Source organism: Rhinopithecus bieti, unplaced genomic scaffold (assembly GCF_001698545.2).
Source record: "Rhinopithecus bieti isolate Rb0 unplaced genomic scaffold, ASM169854v2 scaffold_10706, whole genome shotgun sequence".
NCBI classification, from domain to species: Eukaryota; Metazoa; Chordata; class Mammalia; order Primates; family Cercopithecidae; genus Rhinopithecus; species Rhinopithecus bieti.
The window spans coordinates 2,139,450-2,158,085 of NW_016806811.1; the positions used below are offsets into that span (position 1 = coordinate 2,139,450).

General features: G+C 38.6%; 1 protein-coding gene and 1 long non-coding RNA gene across 2 annotated transcripts in view; one reads left to right on the forward strand and one right to left on the reverse strand.

Annotated features, from left to right (window-relative positions):
• LOC108533190 (uncharacterized) overlaps positions 1-10,695 on the forward strand; it is a 52,516-nt gene extending 41,821 nt beyond the window's left edge. The window contains exon 4 of the long non-coding RNA XR_001886677.1: positions 10,464-10,695. This is a non-coding gene — a long non-coding RNA (uncharacterized LOC108533190). The remainder of the gene's footprint in view (positions 1-10,463) is intronic.
• RAB32 (RAB32, member RAS oncogene family) lies at positions 2,352-18,329 on the reverse strand. Its single transcript, XM_017877614.1, has 3 exons — positions 17,877-18,329; positions 7,497-7,774; positions 2,352-2,852 (listed from the first exon to the last, which is right to left on the reverse strand). Exons 1-3 carry the CDS (start codon positions 18,124-18,126, stop codon positions 2,703-2,705), a joined length of 678 nt encoding a protein of 225 aa, XP_017733103.1. The 5' UTR covers positions 18,127-18,329; the 3' UTR covers positions 2,352-2,702.
• Between the last annotated feature and the right edge of the window lie 307 nt (positions 18,330-18,636).

Genomic DNA, 18,636 nt, shown 5'->3' on the forward strand with positions numbered 1-18,636 from the left:
CCACCAATTCCGGACACATAAGTATACATATATGTATACATATACACATATAAAATATAATGTAACTCAATTTATATGTACATATATAAATTACATGATTAGAATATTGGTACATTTTTGATAGCTGAGACACATGCAAACAAAATCCCTTTAATGAGGTATTCTGTGCTACTTGCCTGTGTCTCATCCAGTGTGTGTGTTTTTATGTATATCTGTGTGTGTGTATGTATACATACACACCTGTATGCAACTGATTTTTCAAAGGAAGTCAGAGTATTCTTTTCTTTCTTTTGGCTATTTATGCAGCTCACCCTAAATTCAAATTTTATGTTTAAGTTATAAAAACAAATAGTGGCAAGACTTTAAAAGTAATGTGAAATAGTTTTATTTCTAAACTGTAGGAAACGGTAAATATACAATAAACTATCTCACACGAAAAAGAATCCTAAGTGTTCACAAGAATTTACTTAAGGTATTACCAATGTTAAAATTACCCTGAGAAGTCATTAACAATTGTAAAGATGGGCAATGAGAGTGTAATACTCCTGATTTTGAATGTACTGTTAGGGGAATTTAAGCACAATGGATTTCTTGTAAAATGAAAATTAATATATGAAAAGAAAATTCCAAGCAGACTGCAATCTTTTCAGAAACTACTTAGCATAGGCTTTATATTTCTAACATTTGAGGTTAAGCACCATTTCATACTTAATACCATTGGACTTTGAAATATAAAAAAGGTTGAAAAGTTGTACCTAGAGTAGAAAAAAAGGAATATGAAACATATTTTAGAAAGATAGATTTAATTCAACATTAAAAAAAAAAACAGGTGTTATAAGTCATTAAATGATATATATTACTTAAATCAGGGTCTTTTACTTTTTCACTTCAGAAAATCCGGTGCTATGCAGATATGTAGAATACATATCCAAAGAGGTCAAAAGGGTTTTTTTTCTTACTTAAATATATAGTATATAAACATATACGTGATTTCTAGGCAAAAGTTAGGTTTAATGAAAAGAGAGCTACATTTTATGGTTCATGACAACTATTATTTATTCCCAGAACATAGCTGTCAAAGCAAATGCACTTCTTGCTGTGTTTTTTGGTGTTTTGTTTTGTTTTGATTTTGTAGAGACAAGGTCTCTCTATGTTGCTAGGGCTGGTCTTGAACTCCTGGGCTCAAGAGATTCTCCCTCCTTGACCTCGCAAAGTGTTGGGATTAGATCTTGCCAAGCCTAGGCCTTTGTTTTGTTTCATTCGCAATAAATTAATGAGTCTTTCCCATCCAAGTTCATTTAGTGTATAAAACAAATTTGGTCAAGGTCTCATTTTGCATTAGCTTTGGATTGTGCCACAAAACTCTTAACATTTTCTTTGAAAGAAGTAAGTTTGGACCTTTCTTAAATCAGTAAGTTGGACATTAGGAAGTAAGTCCCTTAAAAGTAAAAGGCAAAAGTGAACAAAGTTTTCTAAGGCAGAAAAGTACATCCCATATTACCTTTCTATTATAGAACTATAGTAATTCAAAAGTAAGACTTCAGTGAAAATATTTATTATTTTCCTTAATTAGCTTAAATGGTAATGCAAATATTGTGAGTCTGCCTTAAGTTTCTTAGATATTATACTTTAAATGTCCCAACCCTTATACAAAACCATACACGACCTAGTGTCTTTCACAATTCATACTATAGAAGCTCAGATTTAATTGTATATGCTTTGAAATACATTCTGTCCTTGACTATTGCTATCACAAACTTGAGAAAGAATTGCAACCATCATATCACATACGCCTTCAGTTATGAACATAAACACACAGGAAAAAGAGAAGAGAGAAAGGACTAGGGAGAGAAAAGAAGAAATGCTCATTTATATAGTTTCCAAGGGGTAGTAACCATATCCAGAAGGAAACATCCATAATACAGATGTGCTGTGAGTACTTTTTCAGTCATTAAGAAGGTCATTTTAATGTATTTAAGAAGAGTGACCACATGCCACACCAGCTATGAATGGTTAAATTATATGTAAGGAAAATAATTTTACACAAAGTTTCAAAAGGTTTGTCTTGTTTTAAGAAAGAGGTTCTCACTCTGTTGCTCAGGCTGGAGTGCCATGGTACAATCATAGCTCACTGTGACCTCAAACTCCTGGGCTCAAGTGATCTTCCTGCCTTACCTTCTTAAAGTGCTGGGATTATAGGCATGAGCCACCATACCTGGCCTTTCCAAAGTTTTGAATAGAAAATTGCTAAAGAGAAACCTCAAGCCTTTGTGGCTAATAGAATCTAAACTCCCCCCTAAAAAGTGAGGATGCAATAAGATGGCAAAAATATAGACTCAAAATGACCATAAGACTGGAGGTAACATTTTATTACCACCCCAGCACTTACATTAAAAGCTACAACTTGGAAGGCTTACCAAATCCTAAGGAACTGTCATATAAAAAGATGTTTAAAAGGATGTAAACATTATCTTCCATATGATGGCGACAATGACAAAAGCCTAATTGTCATCTGTTAAGTTACAGAGCCATTGGCAGGGATACTTCTCCCAAAGTTCCATTTTCAAATGAGTGCAGGCACCCAGTGGTGCTGCCTTTTGAAGTACCACCTGTGGGAAAACTCACAGCTAACATGACATCCGTAACCCATTCTCAGGAACTTCTTCAGAGCTGAGGCACACACAAGAGAAGCAGAAGCCCTATCAACAACACTGGGATTTGCTCTCTGCTCTCAAGGTCTCTTGATCTAGCTTAATTTTGCCCACATCGTTTTCTTCATTAGGAAAGCTTTGGTGGTTTGCAAGAATCTTCTCCACTAGGAACCGGGCAGCTTCCTCTATGTTTATGTTATCCTGTAATGCAGAAAGGAAGAACGGGATTAAATTTTAGGATTAATTCTTAGAGTAAGGCATTAACAGTATGAATGGGACCAGAAAAATTTGTTAGAGGTGGCATTGCAAGTGCACAGATACTTTCCTCTAATACTAAAGTGTGTGCCCACTTAGAGCTGAATGTTAAAGAATAATGTGGTGATGGAAAGAATTCCCTTATTTTTATGAAGGACACCTTTTTTGATGTTCCTATCTTAAACCTTTGCCACTGAGGTTCAATGAGCTATCTCGATAGTTGAAAATGAATTTTTGCTCTGGGCTGCAATTCATATAATGAAGCCATTCCAAATAAAAAAAAATTCCGGCCCTTGAATATCTAATTCAAGCAGTCAGGATACACTGTGAAAAAAAATTGAAAGGGCTCAAACCACATTAAAATATGATAAATGTATCATGTCACTTCTCCATCTCTAAGTACAAATTATTCCTTTTAGTTGTCATGTATAAATTAGCCTGAAACAATGTTGTCAGTGCAACGTCCGCTAAGGACACCCTAAGGAATTATTAGCTGTCACAGCATTTGTGTGACTGAATTATAAGTTATCATTAAACACACGGTAAGTAACACATTGAAAAAACTGTGCTTATTTTTAAAAATATTTAACTGTTCATTTTTAAATAATTTTGGATTTACAAAACATTGCAAAAATAGTGAACATTCCTACCATTCACACATATTTCTCAAATGTTAACATCTTAGATAACCAGAATACAACCATCAAAATCAGGAAATTATACAGTAGTGTAGTATCAGTGTTAGTCTAACAAGCTTACTCAAATTGTGTCAATTATTTCAATGCCCTATTTCAGATGCAGGATCACAGGCTGTACTTCACTGTTGTTGCCCCGGGGTCTCTTTTACTCTGGAACAGTTCCTCAGTCTCCTTGCTTTTCATGACCTTGACACTCTCAGAGAGCACTGACTGGTGAATATACCTCCGTCTGCGATGTTTGATGTTTCCTTATCATTAAATTCAACTTATATATTTTTGGGAGAAATAAAACACAAGTGTTGTACCCTGCACAGTTTATCAGGAAGCACACTGCTTAAAGTTGTTTTTGCCAGGTTTCTCCACAGAAAAGTTATTATTTTTCCCTTTGTACTTAGTGCAAATATGTCAATATCCTGTTTCTCACCACACTTTCCCCCACTAATGTTAGCATCAATTAATTCCTCCCTACAACAGTCATCACTGTGGTGTTTAATGGTGACTTTTTATTTCTGCCATTCCTTCTACATTTATTAGCTGGAATTCTGTTAAAAAGAGGTTCCCTTCTCCCTCATTTATTTATTCCTTTGTTCATTTCTATCATGGATTATTAGTTTACTCTGTAAGTTGAACCAATTACAGAAATTATTTACTTTGTTGCTCAAATTGTCTTACATGTTTGGAGCTTGTATGGCAGTATCCTGTATCTTTGTGACATGTCTCCATCATTTCATGAGCACTTCCTTAGTTTCTCGCACAACAAAATATCACAGGCACATCTTTACTTTCCTTGTCCCACCCGCCCTGAAATCAGGCATTACTCCAGGGATTCCCATTCTTTTTACTGGAGAATGATATTTAAAAACTGAATTTTGAGCACTCGGTAAGTTAATTGGTTCCGTGGTGTCATTGCTTTTAAGCCCTCTCAGCAGGTATGGCTAGTATGGTACACACATGCATCTATATCAACTTCATCTGTTTACCCATATGTGTGTGTACATACATACACCTACACACACTCACATATATATGCAGATACTCTTACACACACACACACACACACACATACACATATGAAACCTGAAGCTCATATTAATGTCTAATCCAATCCAATGCTACAAGGTTCACTGCAGCCTTTTCCCTTATTTGTAAAGCCTTTATCAGACAACAAGGAACCTAAAAGAGCTGTGCTACGTACAGGCACCTTTCACAGCACTGAAACCAGCTTTTAGTTACTTTTGCCTCCACCCCAAGATAAGTGTTAACTTTAATTCAAGTATTGATCTTTTGAATGTCTAAGTGACGTTCAGTCTCAGCTATCCCCATTATAGCAAATAATTATAAAATTCTCTAACTGTATGTGGAAGCAACTGGTTAAAATTCCAATGTCAGTGTAGTCACGTTAATGTAATTCCCATATGTTAACATTATTAAAGTTTTATATTAGAAATCCATTATTTGCCATAAAGGTGAAATGATGAAATGTATTTGCAAAAGTTATCTTTTGCCTGTGCTCCTAGTGAAATTCAGATGACTGCAATTCAAGCAAAAGTCAGATCTGAAGTCAGCTGCTGGCCAGCTCAGAAGTGTACCTACTAGTGACATTTAGGCAGTACTATAAGCCTTAAATCTAAGATTTTTAACCTAAATTTTTTTATTACTGTTATTCTCTTGGAACACCCCTGGTTTACTGCTAAAGAAATTCTACAGAAGCCGCTTCTACTATATTTGTAGGGAAACACAGAGTAAATTTGAAACTTTTAAACAGTGCTTCACCTTTCACCTCTGTGTGTAATCCTATCCATAAATAAAATGAAACCGATGACTTATACAGTCACAAGCTACTAGTCACATGACGTCTTACATCTGGGGGCAAATCTGGATTTATTACCCGAAAGATTAAATAAAGCCTAAAGGAGAATTTTGTCTATAATTTATAAAACCCCTCTACCAAAATGCACACTCGCATAAGCAGTTACATTTACTGCTTTTTTTTTTTTTTTTTTTTTTTTTTTTTTTTTTAGTCTTTTTACAGCAAAGCGGAGGAGCAGAGCAAATCACCCAATAGGCATACAGAGCAGACAGAGGGCATGAGTGTTCAGAAGAACATATCTGTAATCCTAGCGCTTTGCGGGGCTGAGGTGGGCAGATTGCTCCAGCTCAGTAGTTCGAGTCCAGCCTGGGCAACATGGCAAAACTCTGTCTCTACCAAAAATACAAAAAGTAGTTGGGCATGGTGGCACATGCCTGTGGTCCTAGCTTCTTGGGAGGCTGAGGTACCTTCTCTATAACAAGGCTTTCTTTCTGTGATTTTCTTCTTCATGTCAGGTTAAGTGTTCACATAGCACCCCTGGGTTTCATTTTTCTTCTATCACTGTTTTATTTATAAAAGGAAATTTTAAGATGCTATATTTATTCAAACAATTAGCCTCTAGCTTAGGAGTATACATTTCTGCCTCCAGTAGACAGTCTTTTTTTTTTGCCAGTGACTCCATCATTGCTCAATATTTTTGGAGCAGTCTCTCTCTTGCGCAGTCTCTCATTGCTTTGCTTTTATCCCACAGATCATGATGGGCATCAAGTAGTTTTTTTACTCTAAGGGTAAGTTTCTAGTAGAGCTAAACCTAATCTGATAATAAATACCCAGAATGAGGTGGGTGATTTGGAGGAACAATGATACATACATACGTACAAACGTATATAAAAACACACATAAACACATATACGAAATCCACAGAACATAAACTAAAAGCTAAACTGTGTTAAGATTTCAACAAATTTATGGTATAATGTTTATCTGTCATCACAGAATTTTTCAAACATTTCATCATTCTTACATAAATCGGACTGTCACTAACCCCCTTATGTGAAACTTCCAATGCACGCAACTCCCCTCCAAACATTTCATATATCTATTATTTTCACCTTTTTTCTATATCCAGACTGTTAAGAATATTTTTTTTTTTTTTTTTTTTTTTTTTTTGAGATGGGGTCTCACTTTGTCACCCAGGCTGGAATGCAGTGGTGTGATCTCGGCTCACTGCAAACTCTGCCTCCCAGACTCAAGTGATCATCCCGCCTCAGCCTCCCGAGAAGCTAGGACCACAGGCATGCACCACCATGCTCAGCTACTTTTTGTATTTTTTGGTAGAGACGGGGTTTTGCCATGTTGCCCAGGCTGGTCTCGAACTCCCAGTTCGAGTGATCTGCCCGATCCACCTGCCTCGGCCTCCCAGAGTGCTAGGAAACAGGCATGAGCCACCATGCCCGGTCACTAGACTGTTACAAAATTTTTGAAAGCCAACTTACTGTTTTATTTTTTCCTTCAGAAAATATTTTATTCAGCTTTCCATAATAGACAAAAGAAAAAATTCTCACTCTACTATTTATGAAGCATACCACAAATGTTGATACTTTCCGACTGTTTCAAATCTTTCATACACAGTTAACCTAAAACTCTTCAAACATCATCTGAATAAATCTCCTCTCTAATCTTTTCACATGGTCCTGCATGTGACACACATCTTCACCAGAGGCATCTTCCTATTCATTTAGCCTTTTGCAAAAATCAAAAATTCTTGTGCTTGACAATACCCCATCCACTCCAGTTGCATGAGAAGTACCTCAGTTAAAACTGAAACTCACAGAAAATGTCATTTGCTTTTGCTCTAAATAACTCTTTTGTTTTATGGAAAATCTGCCCTTCTATTAGCCATTAGTCAATTTGGAAAGCAGTACTGTTGTGGATTGAAAGAAGCTATAACACATCCATGCTACACTTCTCATTTTCCAGACTTTCAAACACCACTCACATAAATACATCTAAATACGTTAGAGTTACAGCTCAGATTTATGAGCTAGAAAGCAAAAGATGCATAATCAAAGCAGATCTCACCTTTGCAGAGGTTTCAAACCATCCGGCGAAGCCATGTTCTTTGCAGAACTGGTCCATCTGGGAAGGACTCTGGCTACTGTCCTTGTTCTGGTCACATTTGTTAGCCAAGAGGACGGCAGGGATAGGGCTGCCATTTGGAAGATGAACTTTACTATCCAGATCACTTTTCCATTTTAAGACTGCCTCAAATGTAGAACTTCTTGATATATCAAAGACTACAAAAGCACCAACAGCTTCCTTGTAATATACGCGGGTCATGTTGCCAAATCGCTCCTGCCCTAGACATAAATATAGGAAAAAAATAAAAACTTGTAATTCAGACAGAGTTTACATTTAAGTATAACTCCTTTTACCCCAACAGCAATACTATGAACAAATATCTTCCATTCCATAGCAGCATAACCTGGTGTGATTAATGCTATCCGTACAGACGATGACCCACACAGCAGATGTGTCTGATAATTTGGTTTAAGTACATAATGAATTAGTTTTATGTTCTGTACGACATATTCTCCATAAAACCAATATGATAATATTTAAAGCTACAAAGTCTGTCATTTATTCCAACTCCTCTCCCCTTAGTTTAAGAGAAGAGAGGCACTAAAGGAAAACACAAAGCTGGAAGTAGAGGAAGAAGAGACAAGAATAGAAGAAATGAAGCCTGTAGGAAAGAGATAAGTGCAGTGGGTAACATGCTAGTCCAATAGATTAAGGCTTGACATGAGATAAAGTAGCTCATGTTCTCAGCTCATCTCTCCTTCTTATCTCTAGCCCATACCCACTTCTGATGCAATATGCAAGATTTCACCCCTGTAAGTAGCAGACACATGAAAATCTATTTCAGAACAAAAAGCACAACTGGTTGTGTTGTTACAAGAAGAATCAATTCCAGGGTTCTTCAAATATCATTGTACTTTTAAAATAATTTAACTTATGTCAAACACTTTGGGAAAAATCTGCTTTGTACATTATATAGGACTTTGCAAAGCGTTCTCTTACTAGCTGCTGTTGTATTAATCTTTGGCATAGGAAAGATCCTTCTTTTCATTTGACAGATGTAACAACAGGCAAAGGGATGCTTGGCCAGGATTACAGTGTCACTGACTAAAGAAGACAGGACTAGAATCCAGGTCTTCTGACTCACCCACACCTATAGAAGTGGGATGCTAGCCTTTCTGAACTATCTTGCAGTTGCCTTGACTTAGTTACTGACTACAGTGTGAAGGAAAAATGATTGGCAATCAATGCACATCGGAGATGTATCACTCTGTTCTATGATAAAGACACTTTCCTCTTGAAACACATGAGCAACCGGCTTTATCTACATTTTATTGATACATTTCATCTGTACAGATGCAAAGATACCCAAAAATATAAAATTCTTCCTTCTCCAAACCCTACAATGCAATATAATTTTATATATTGTTTTAGGGAATAATGGAAGAATAAAACAATGGTCAAATGTGAATGGATAAAGTTAAGGTTTGTTTTGTGATGACTCCTCATATGGTTTAACTGAAGCTGTATTGTAATAGTCCAAAGGTCTAAATTTTACTGTAACAAATGGTCACATAAAAAACCCTACTATTATGTTCATATATTATTGTAATGTAAATCTGACCAACTATATAGTTCATTGGCTTATAAAGTTGACATTTATAAAAACTTAGATGATATGCCAACTGTTCAAAATCACTATTCTGCAGAAATACTACATATGCATTGAAGTGATTCAGATGCCAATTTCAAATGCAGTGCACACATTACCAGCCACTTCCATTTTCATATATTTTAATTATTGAATATGAAAGGACTAAGCAACAAGATAAGATAATCTTAAATTAGGAAATTGAAAAAGTAAGATTTCAAGATAATTACATGGTAACAAAGTATTCCTTTGGGCTATATCTTTAACTTAGAAAAGAGAGTGGGGTGTCAAACTAGTAAAAGAGCAGTCAGAAACCTAGAAGTTAACAAAGAGCTGTTAAACTTTAGTGACTATTTTTTTGGGGGGGGAGGGGAATGATGTTTAAATTTCAAGTATTTCCTTTTACTAGTGAGTCTTATTTAAATATTTACTCATATAACCTTTCTGGTAAAGCATAAGAAAATCAGAAATGTTTATGACAAGTAATTTAGAAGAAGATTCTGTGGCTTAAAAATACTAATTTTCTTTAGTTCCCAAGATTAGGATTCAAAATTTGGTGGCAGTCCTGACATCAGAGTGTACTTTTTTTTTTTTTTTTTTTTTTTTTTTTTTTTTTTTGAGACGGAGTCTCACTCTGTCGCCCGGGCTGGAGTGCAGTGGCCGGATCTCAGCTCACTGCAAGCTCCGCCTCCCAGGTTTACGCCATTCTCCTGCCTCAGCCTCCCGAGTAGCTGAGACTACAGGCGCCCACCACCTCGCCCGGCTAGTTTTTTTTTGTATTTTTTTAGTAGAGACGGGGTTTCACCATGTTAGCCAGGATGGTCTCGATCTCCTGACCTCGTGATCCGCCCGTCTCGGCCTCCCAAAGTGCTGGGATTACAGGCTTGAGCCACCGCGCCCGGCCCAGAGTGTACTTTTTAAACAACCACACTACATGGCAAATCAAAAGTGTCAATTACTTGGTTAAGTAAATGAAAACAAAAGGCAATGGCTGGGAGAAAAAATGCAAACTGTTTATCTGACAAAGGGCTTATACCCAGAATATATAAACTCTCAAGACTCCCAAAGAAGAAAAGAAAAAAATTAATAATGTAAGCAAAAGATTGGAACAGTTTGCCAGAAAATGTATGTGATGGAAAAAAAATAAGCACAGGAAAAGATGTTCAACATCATTAGTCACTGGAGAAATGCAAATTTAAATCACAACTTGACACTTCACTCCCACAGGAATGACTAAAATTAAGAAGTCTGAATACACCAAGTGTTGACCAGGATGTGGACAACTTGAACTCTCAAAGTCACTTTCATTATGTTCACAGATGCCAAATCAAATGTCAATCAACAGATTAATGGATAAACTATCATCTAGTTATACAACGAAATACAGCTCAACAATAGAAAGGAAAGGAACAAAACCATGGATACAAGCAAAAACATGAATGTATCTCAAAATCATTATGCTTTGTAAAAGAAGCCAGGTCAGAGCACAGGTGGGTAATATTACATGAGTTCATTCATATCAAATTGTAAAAAGTGCAAACTATGACAATACAGTAAGGGAAAGCAGATAAATGGTTGCCTTGGGAAAGGCAGGGTATATATTCCAAAGGGGCAAGAGAAAAACACTTTTGCGATGATGAAAATATTTGAAATATTGACTATAGTGATGTAAAAACTTTTCAAATTGTACTGCTTATTGTATGTCAATTATACCTCCATAAAAGTATACAGAATAATACCTCCCTTCGAGGGTAACTGAGAGGGTTAAACTTAGTCCCTGCCTAAGTCTTCCAGGGCAGTTTGATGAACTACAGCCAATGACCTAATCCAGCTAAAAAAGGTTTTACTGGAATTCAGTTACCCTTATTTGTTTACATGTTATCAATGTCTGTTTTTTTTCCTACGATAGCAGAGTTGAATTGTGGCCACATACATGAAATGGCCTACAAAACCTAAAATATTTGTCAGGCCCTTTATAGAAAACGTAGCTGATTTCTGTTTTAGAAGGCTAAGAATATTCTATATCTTGAAGTGGAGGTGATCTATGCATGTTAAGTTATACTTCAAGTTCAAAACAGTGTAAAATGCCAGGTAAGCCCTGCATAAATGTCAGCTATTATTGAGTGCTCCACAAGTTTACCGCATGATGAAAGCCTGAGTATTTTTTTTAAAAAATGGTGCCAATTAAACACGTGAAAGCTTTAAACTATTAGCTCGTTATGTGCTCTACCTTGTAATTGTAAAAATGGTTTGCAGAGAAAAACAAACTTGATAAAATTCCAACTATGCCAGGGATTCAAAATGCCAAGCACCCAACATTCAAGCAACCTCAGGCAAGAAACTTTTTTGGCTTAACTATGCCAACTGGTCTCAGGGATCTGTAGGGATCACTAAGTCCTCCTGGCTCTAACATTGATATTTTAGGTTCCCGTATTATAATTTGAATGTTATACTGATTTTCTATATATTCTACAATCACTGAATCCAGACAGCAATGGGAATAAAATGTAAATAACCCAGCATCAAAAGGCCAATACCATGTATGTAGGGAAACAAGTTTGTTTTCTAAAATAATAGCAAAATATACTTCCTATTTTAATGAATTTGTAATCTCTTTTTAATAAATTCTTAATTAATCCATTAATGCTTCAGAAATGGTAAAGCAAGTTAAAAAACAAAAATTTCCAAAACACATGAAGTTTAATTAGGGAGTGGGAAAAGATAAGATGAATTTAAAATGATAATTGTAACATAAAATTAAGGGTTGCTCTCCAAAAACCTAAGTAGGTGTAACCTATATTTATATTTAACTATGTTGCCTCAAAGATTTATAACACATAGATATGCTAAGTTCCTCCAGTTGTAAAACTAACTTAAATCAAGTACAAAGTATCTTTTTTGCTCATCTACCACCTTTTGAAACCTAGATTAAATAAATCTGTAAAGTAAAAGAGTAACAAAACTGAATGAAGAAAAAAATAGGAAAACCACTGCAGATGATGCTTAAGAAAAATATCGGGATAACAGTGAGTGAAAATCATGGGGAAGAGGAGAATACATGGGCATCTGTTAGTTAGAAAGACTTTGTTGGAGCCTTAAACTAAACCCTTGCCATCCATTTATTTTCATGTTGGTCAGTCTTTCTCAAGGTCAGTGAAAGAACAGTGAAAAGACTAGATGTTCTAGGGTACATGTGCATAACATGTAGGTTTGTTACATATGTATACTTGTACCAAAATGTGGTGTGCTGCACCATCAACTCGTCAGCACCCTTCAATTCATCATTTTATATCAGGTATAACTCCCAATGCAATCCCTCCCCCCTCCTCCCCTCCCATGATAGGCCCCGCGTTTGTGTGACGGTTCCCCTAAATATAATAAAAAAAAAAAAAAAAAAAAAAAAAAAAAAAAAAAAAAAAAAGACTAGATGTTTGTAAGCCTACTCAACTATTAAAAGCACAAAAAACTTTTGAAAATATAATTGAATAGAATTCTAAAACAACTTTACCTTGCTCTTTTGTCTCACCCTCCAGAAGTCTCCCCAAATTTATATCAATGCATTTCTTTCACCATCCAAGAGAAGATCTCTACAAACCTAAGACAACTTAAACTTGTGGACGTGGCCCACTCTCTGTTACTTAAGTGTTGATTTAGTGTGAAATCCTCATTATTTTAAGGAAATACTTAATCTGAGATCTTCAAATTTTCCTTCTTTGGAAGAGTACTTTAATCTCTCAATCTTTAGTAAGTGCCTAGGAATATGTATTAATGGTGTTTTTTCTATACTTTATGACGTTTTGACAACTTGGGGCATTGCAGGCCTGGAGAGGGACTAATCCTCCCACAGTTAGCTAATTTCTAGAGACAGCAAAGGAGCTATCTTGGAGCACACCTCTGACATGCACACCATATCAGTCAGCCCATCAATCCTAAATCCATACCACCTGCCTCCTTGCACCAGGATCCTGCAGTCTGGGACACTATCCCCTGTCCCAAATCACCCCACAGACCAATACTGGACAACTAGAGACCACTCCTATCACCCAGAGTACACCAAAATTATTCAAACTAGCCAATCCTCAACTTGTTCAGCTTGCCTACCCTGCCTCACTGGTTCCTTCCTGCAAAAGCCACAGTAAAAGCTCCAGCCCATGCATTTTCCTTGCTCCTTCTTTCTCATGACCAACCCTGCTGCTTTTCCCTGTGGCCTCATGTGGTGTGGCATAATGTGCCCCCACTCTTGGGAACTATAATAAACTATCTTTCCAATGGCAGTCCATCTCCTGATCTGATGTCCCCATCATATCTGACTAAAAACAAAATCCTGGGTACATTTATTACAGAATGAGACTCGCTGAAAATTTCATATCAAAAGCTTAAGAAAATTGGAAGGTCAAGATAACATATACATGACTAATTTCATGATAACCAGAACATTTGGAAATTTTGAAAAGTATTTGTGCTGCTGTTTTGAGACCAATAAACCAAAATTCTGCTATCCTTTTAAAAGTGTATTGCTTTCATATGTGAGTCATGAAACCTGTCTCCATACAAGTTACTATACCTTTCTGTGTTTAGATTACAGGACCACTAAAACCTATAATTCATTCAACTCAAAAGGTAGAATGGCAAATGGCTGAGAGCAAAGGAAAGTTGTAGAACTTCCTATCAGTGCTCTACTATCTCTACTAATAACCTGAGAATCTTTTAGCTTATGAGGGCTAATTGAGGCAATGAAGGATGGTAACACATTCAAAAGGGAAGGGCAATAGGACTGCCATTATCAGGGGAATTTCCTTGTGCAGTAATACAGATATGTTATTATGCTGACCAGCTGCCTGCCTGGACAATTGTGAATGGATAGCCCAGACTGCAGCACTCAAAGGTGTCTCAGGACTCAGGAATAGTGAAAGATTTACAGATGTAAATGGGCCAGTTGGCTTCGCTTATAATTCAGCACAACAACTGAGCTTGAATAAGGCTGAGGATGGCAAGATTGTACAAGAGCCAGATTACCCATATGTAACAAAGATTTTAAAAAGCCTTGTAAATGACTTGGTATGTAATCAGCCACCAATAAACACTGGAAACTTAACTGCAGTATCTGTGTTTAAGATGGAGACTACAAATAATTACACAGACTAATTCCTCAAAGCACGGCTTCTTTATAATTAGAAATATGTGTATATGTGACTGAAAACTACCTTTAAAATCAGGAAAGTGTCAAGAGGTAATATTCCAGATTCTTGCTCATGAAGGATTATAGGAGAGTTATGAAAAAAAAAGACAAAGGGAGATTACTAGGTATACTAACTGACAAAGTATAAGATAGAGCAAGGCAATCAGGATCCACGTTCTATTTTGGATGGGAATCAAAACGATGGAAAATAAGTTTAGGCATAGATTATACAGTTTATATCTTCCAAGCATGCATTTTATGATTGGGTAAATATCATTTATATGAACTTCAGAGCAGACTGTTCCCAATTTGTCCTTTGTCCCAAAGGAGAGTTACTCATTCAGATTTTACTAAAAGTGTTGATCCTAAAAGCAAATCACTCAGTCAATACATGAAGGCTAAAGTATACTAGATCTAAATGGACAAACTTGTTCTTTTAAGATTTAACCTAGACCAGTCATTCAATTTGCCTGAAAAATTCTATAGTGATTAATAAGCAATAACCATATAATAGTAAACCAAATACTACTTTACCTATACTGAGAATTAAAAGAAGATCAGAGACATCTCTTGCTATATCTTGAGTGTGCATTTATTAAGATCTCTGTAAAGTGTTATCAAAGACTTCAATATTTCAGTATATTTCAGTTATGTTTTGAGCAGCAGTCCCAAAGCATGTGTGAGTTAAGAGACCGCAATGGTCTTACACAAAAACTGCACTAAACTGCATCTGTATTTTAAAGCCAGATTCCTTCAATGCCGTAAGAACAGATTCATGTATCCGAGGATCACGATGGTTCTTAACTTGAAGAGTTCAACTGAATCTGCTTGGCTACATGTATAGAAAACATTTGATAATTCCAACCTATTGTACTTGCCAAAGCTTTCAAGGATAGAGATTTGTCATTTCTTTACTATCTTGCCCTCTCACTAAAGCAACCAAAAAAAAAAAAAAAGACATAACTAGTAAAAACACCACACCTTAACTTAGTTATGGCAAGTAACTGGCTCTACCTACTATTTGGCAATCAAAGAATATTTCTATTATTTGAGAATTAAATATGATCCAACTTTGTTACTACATAAGGCAAGTATGCTTAGCCATGGGGGAAGTTTGTGGAGCAGCCTTCACTTTGCCTTCATGACATCATCATTACTTAATTCAAATGGTATGAGCTGAGATTCACTAGTAGCTCAAATATTCAAACCAAACAGTTAGTAATATAGTTCTCCAAACTTTAGGCTAAGGTTTTTTTGTTTTGCTTTTTTTGGTCTCTAAAACAGTTTTTTTGTTTGTTTTTTGGTCTCTCACTAAGCTATTTTTCTCCCTCACTTTCCTTATATTAAAATTCTGTCTCTGAAAATCTTACTTATAATGTGAGCCTAATCATTTCTATAAATTTACCTCTAATTTTGTAAATTGCTGGTCTGTACTTGCTGTATGGAACTACAATACCTGTTGAAACAATATCTAACATCCAGAAATCCCTTTTGGAGATCTTAAACTTCTGTTTTCCTTCCTGGTAAAACTCAAGCTTTGGATTTAGTGAAAAGTGCAGGAATATCCCATCTAGGTAGACGTATCAGAGTCTGATAAAAACTGGATATGACCCCTTCCTGTCATTCAAGGTATGTGATTAATAAAAAAAGAAGAGGTGACACCAGAAAGAAAATTTATATCTTACTCCTGCTTTTACTTTCTCAAGTCTCTAACTATAAACTCTTAAAAATCTAGTTACTCATACTAATTTACTAGCAGTAGGACCCAATTATCATTTAATAACAAAATGCCATAATTTATGTAAATAGTAAGGCAAGGTCAATCACCCTTCTAAGCAAATTTTTAAAACCATCTTTGTGAAAATCCTCAGCTATGCTGCAGATTCCTGGAGAATGACCGTCACATGGTAAGGCAACCTTTAGAATCCATGACTTTGTCAAGAAGCAGAAATACTGCTCAGGGTTCTGTGCAACAGCAGGAAGTGTTTCGAAAAAGTCTCTGGCTTCAAAGATGACTCTTCAAACGAACTTTTGGCTTTTGGTAACAAACAACAACAAAAGCTGAGCCCCCGGCTGATTACTCCTTTTCTCTGAGGGACTGAGATGCATACATGTATTCTATCTGAGGGAGAGAAATGTGCTCTTAAATGAATGAGTTATAGGTTACAATTATTTAATACTTTTTTCTTAAGTAACAAGCTATAAATGACAAGAGCACTACCTGGCAGACAGACAGACCTGTGATCTGCACCCCCCAACTCTGCTATCAAACAGGTAGCTATACCCTCTATGGGCTTCTATGGTCTGTAGAATGAAGGGTGGCCTCAGGCATCCTCTAACCCTAAAGGAGCTCCCATTCTAATGCTCTATTGCAGACTGAGTTTCTTAACACCTATAATGATTGAACAAAGTAATTTTGGCACTTTATTTATTTACTTATTTATTTCTGAGATAGGGTCTCACTCTGCTGACCAGGCTGGGGTACAGTGGCGAGAATACAGCTCACCGAAGCCTTGACCTCTCTTAGGTTCAAGTGATCCTCCTGCCTCAGGCTCCTGAGTAGCTGGGACTACAGGCACGCATGACCATGCCTGGTTAATTTTTTGTATGTATGTATGTATGTATTTTGTAGAGATAGGGTCTCACTAACAGCCCAGGCTGGTCTCGAACTCCTGTCCTCACGCGATCCTCCAGCCTAGGCCTTCCAAAGTGCTGGGATTACAGGCGTGAGCCACTGGCACTTGGCTTGGTACCATTTCTATGAACTTTCCAATAGTTAACATCATCTTAAAACGCCCACTCCCAACCACTACACCAGGCAAAGTTCCAGTGTTCATAAATCAGAGCAGAGGGAAATGTACCCCCTCAAACAGAACAAGTGAAAGCAAATGGCAGAGAAACAGTGTACTGAGGAGTGAGGGGGGCGAGGGCACCAGGGATGGGACTAGGTGTTGGTTTAGGAAGAGAGGAAGGGATGAGTGTAAAGTTTCAGAAAAGGTTTCCCAAATCTTCACGGAGTGTCTGTCCTGGGCTTCCGATGAGAGCAAAGTATTTGAGGAATGGAGTTTTCCTCACAAAGGCCAGTCTCAGAGCCAAGGCGGGTGGTGGAAAATGATCTGGAAAGGAACCTGACTTTTGGTCTTGGTGGTGTCACTAACTAGGAGTGCAGCTTCAAGTAAGTCACCCAATCCCTCTGAACTTGAGTTGAGGCTGAGAGGCGCCGGCCCGCTTCAAGGCAGCCTTCGCAACTAGTCCTGGTGTATCTATGATACACTTGCATTATTCAGAGTTCAAGCTTCTGGAAAAGGCCCCCTGGCCTCCTCGCCTCCCTCTGGCGTGCAGGACCTGCTCCAGCTCCTACTGCCCATCCCATCCTCCGGGCCCCACCGAGTCCAGCCGACCGCGTCCATCGCATCTCGCCCTTGGATTCGGCCTCTCTCTTCTAAACGTACCCAGGCAGACGAGTTCAGGCAGAGAAGAAAAAGTAAAGAGGCAGATAGGAGCCGGACGGTCCGGCTGGGCTCTGGAGTGGGAAACTAGCAGCCGCGCTTACCCGCGATGTCCCACAGCTGCAGGCGCACCAGAGTCCTGCTGTCCCAGTTGAGGACCTTGAGGGCGAAGTCCACCCCGATGGTGGCCCTGTAGTGCTGGGAGAAAAGCTGGTGGACGTAGCGCTTGATGATGCTGGTCTTGCCCACTCCAAGCTCGCCGATCACCAGCACCTTGAAGAGGTGCTCGCGGGTCTCGGGCGCCGGGGCGGCAGCCGCCCCCAGGCCAGGGTCCCCAGCTTCCCCGCCCGCCATGAGCGCTGCGGCTGTACGGCGCGCCGGGGCTCCGAGTCTGGCCTCCCGCCCGGCCTCGCGCTCTCCCGCCCCGCCCCCGGCGGCCGCGGAAACTTCCCCGAGACCGGCCAGCCCTCCGCCGCGCCCGCTGACGCCGCCTGACCGGTCACAGGACCCGGAACCTGCTAGTGCTCGCGATCTGGGCGGGGCCGGACGGGGCCGGACGGGGGAAGGGCCTGGCGCCAGCCTGGGAAGGACCCTGCGCTAGGTGACTCCCGCCACTCCCTGCGCCCCCCAAGCCCGGCCAGGCCCAACTGGACTTCCTCTCCCGGGCGGCGCCTCCTGGCGGTCGCGGCGCGGAGGGAGGCCCAGCCGCCCGCTGGTGGGCCTCCAGGGAGCCAGCCTGGAGCCTTCGTGGGCGTCGGAGGTTCACTGGGGCCCTGAGGAGGAGCCGAGGCCGCTGAGCCCGCCCGTGGCCTGGGTCGGCCTGGGGTCTGGGCCCAACCTGGAAGCCGCTGGCCTGGAAATCCA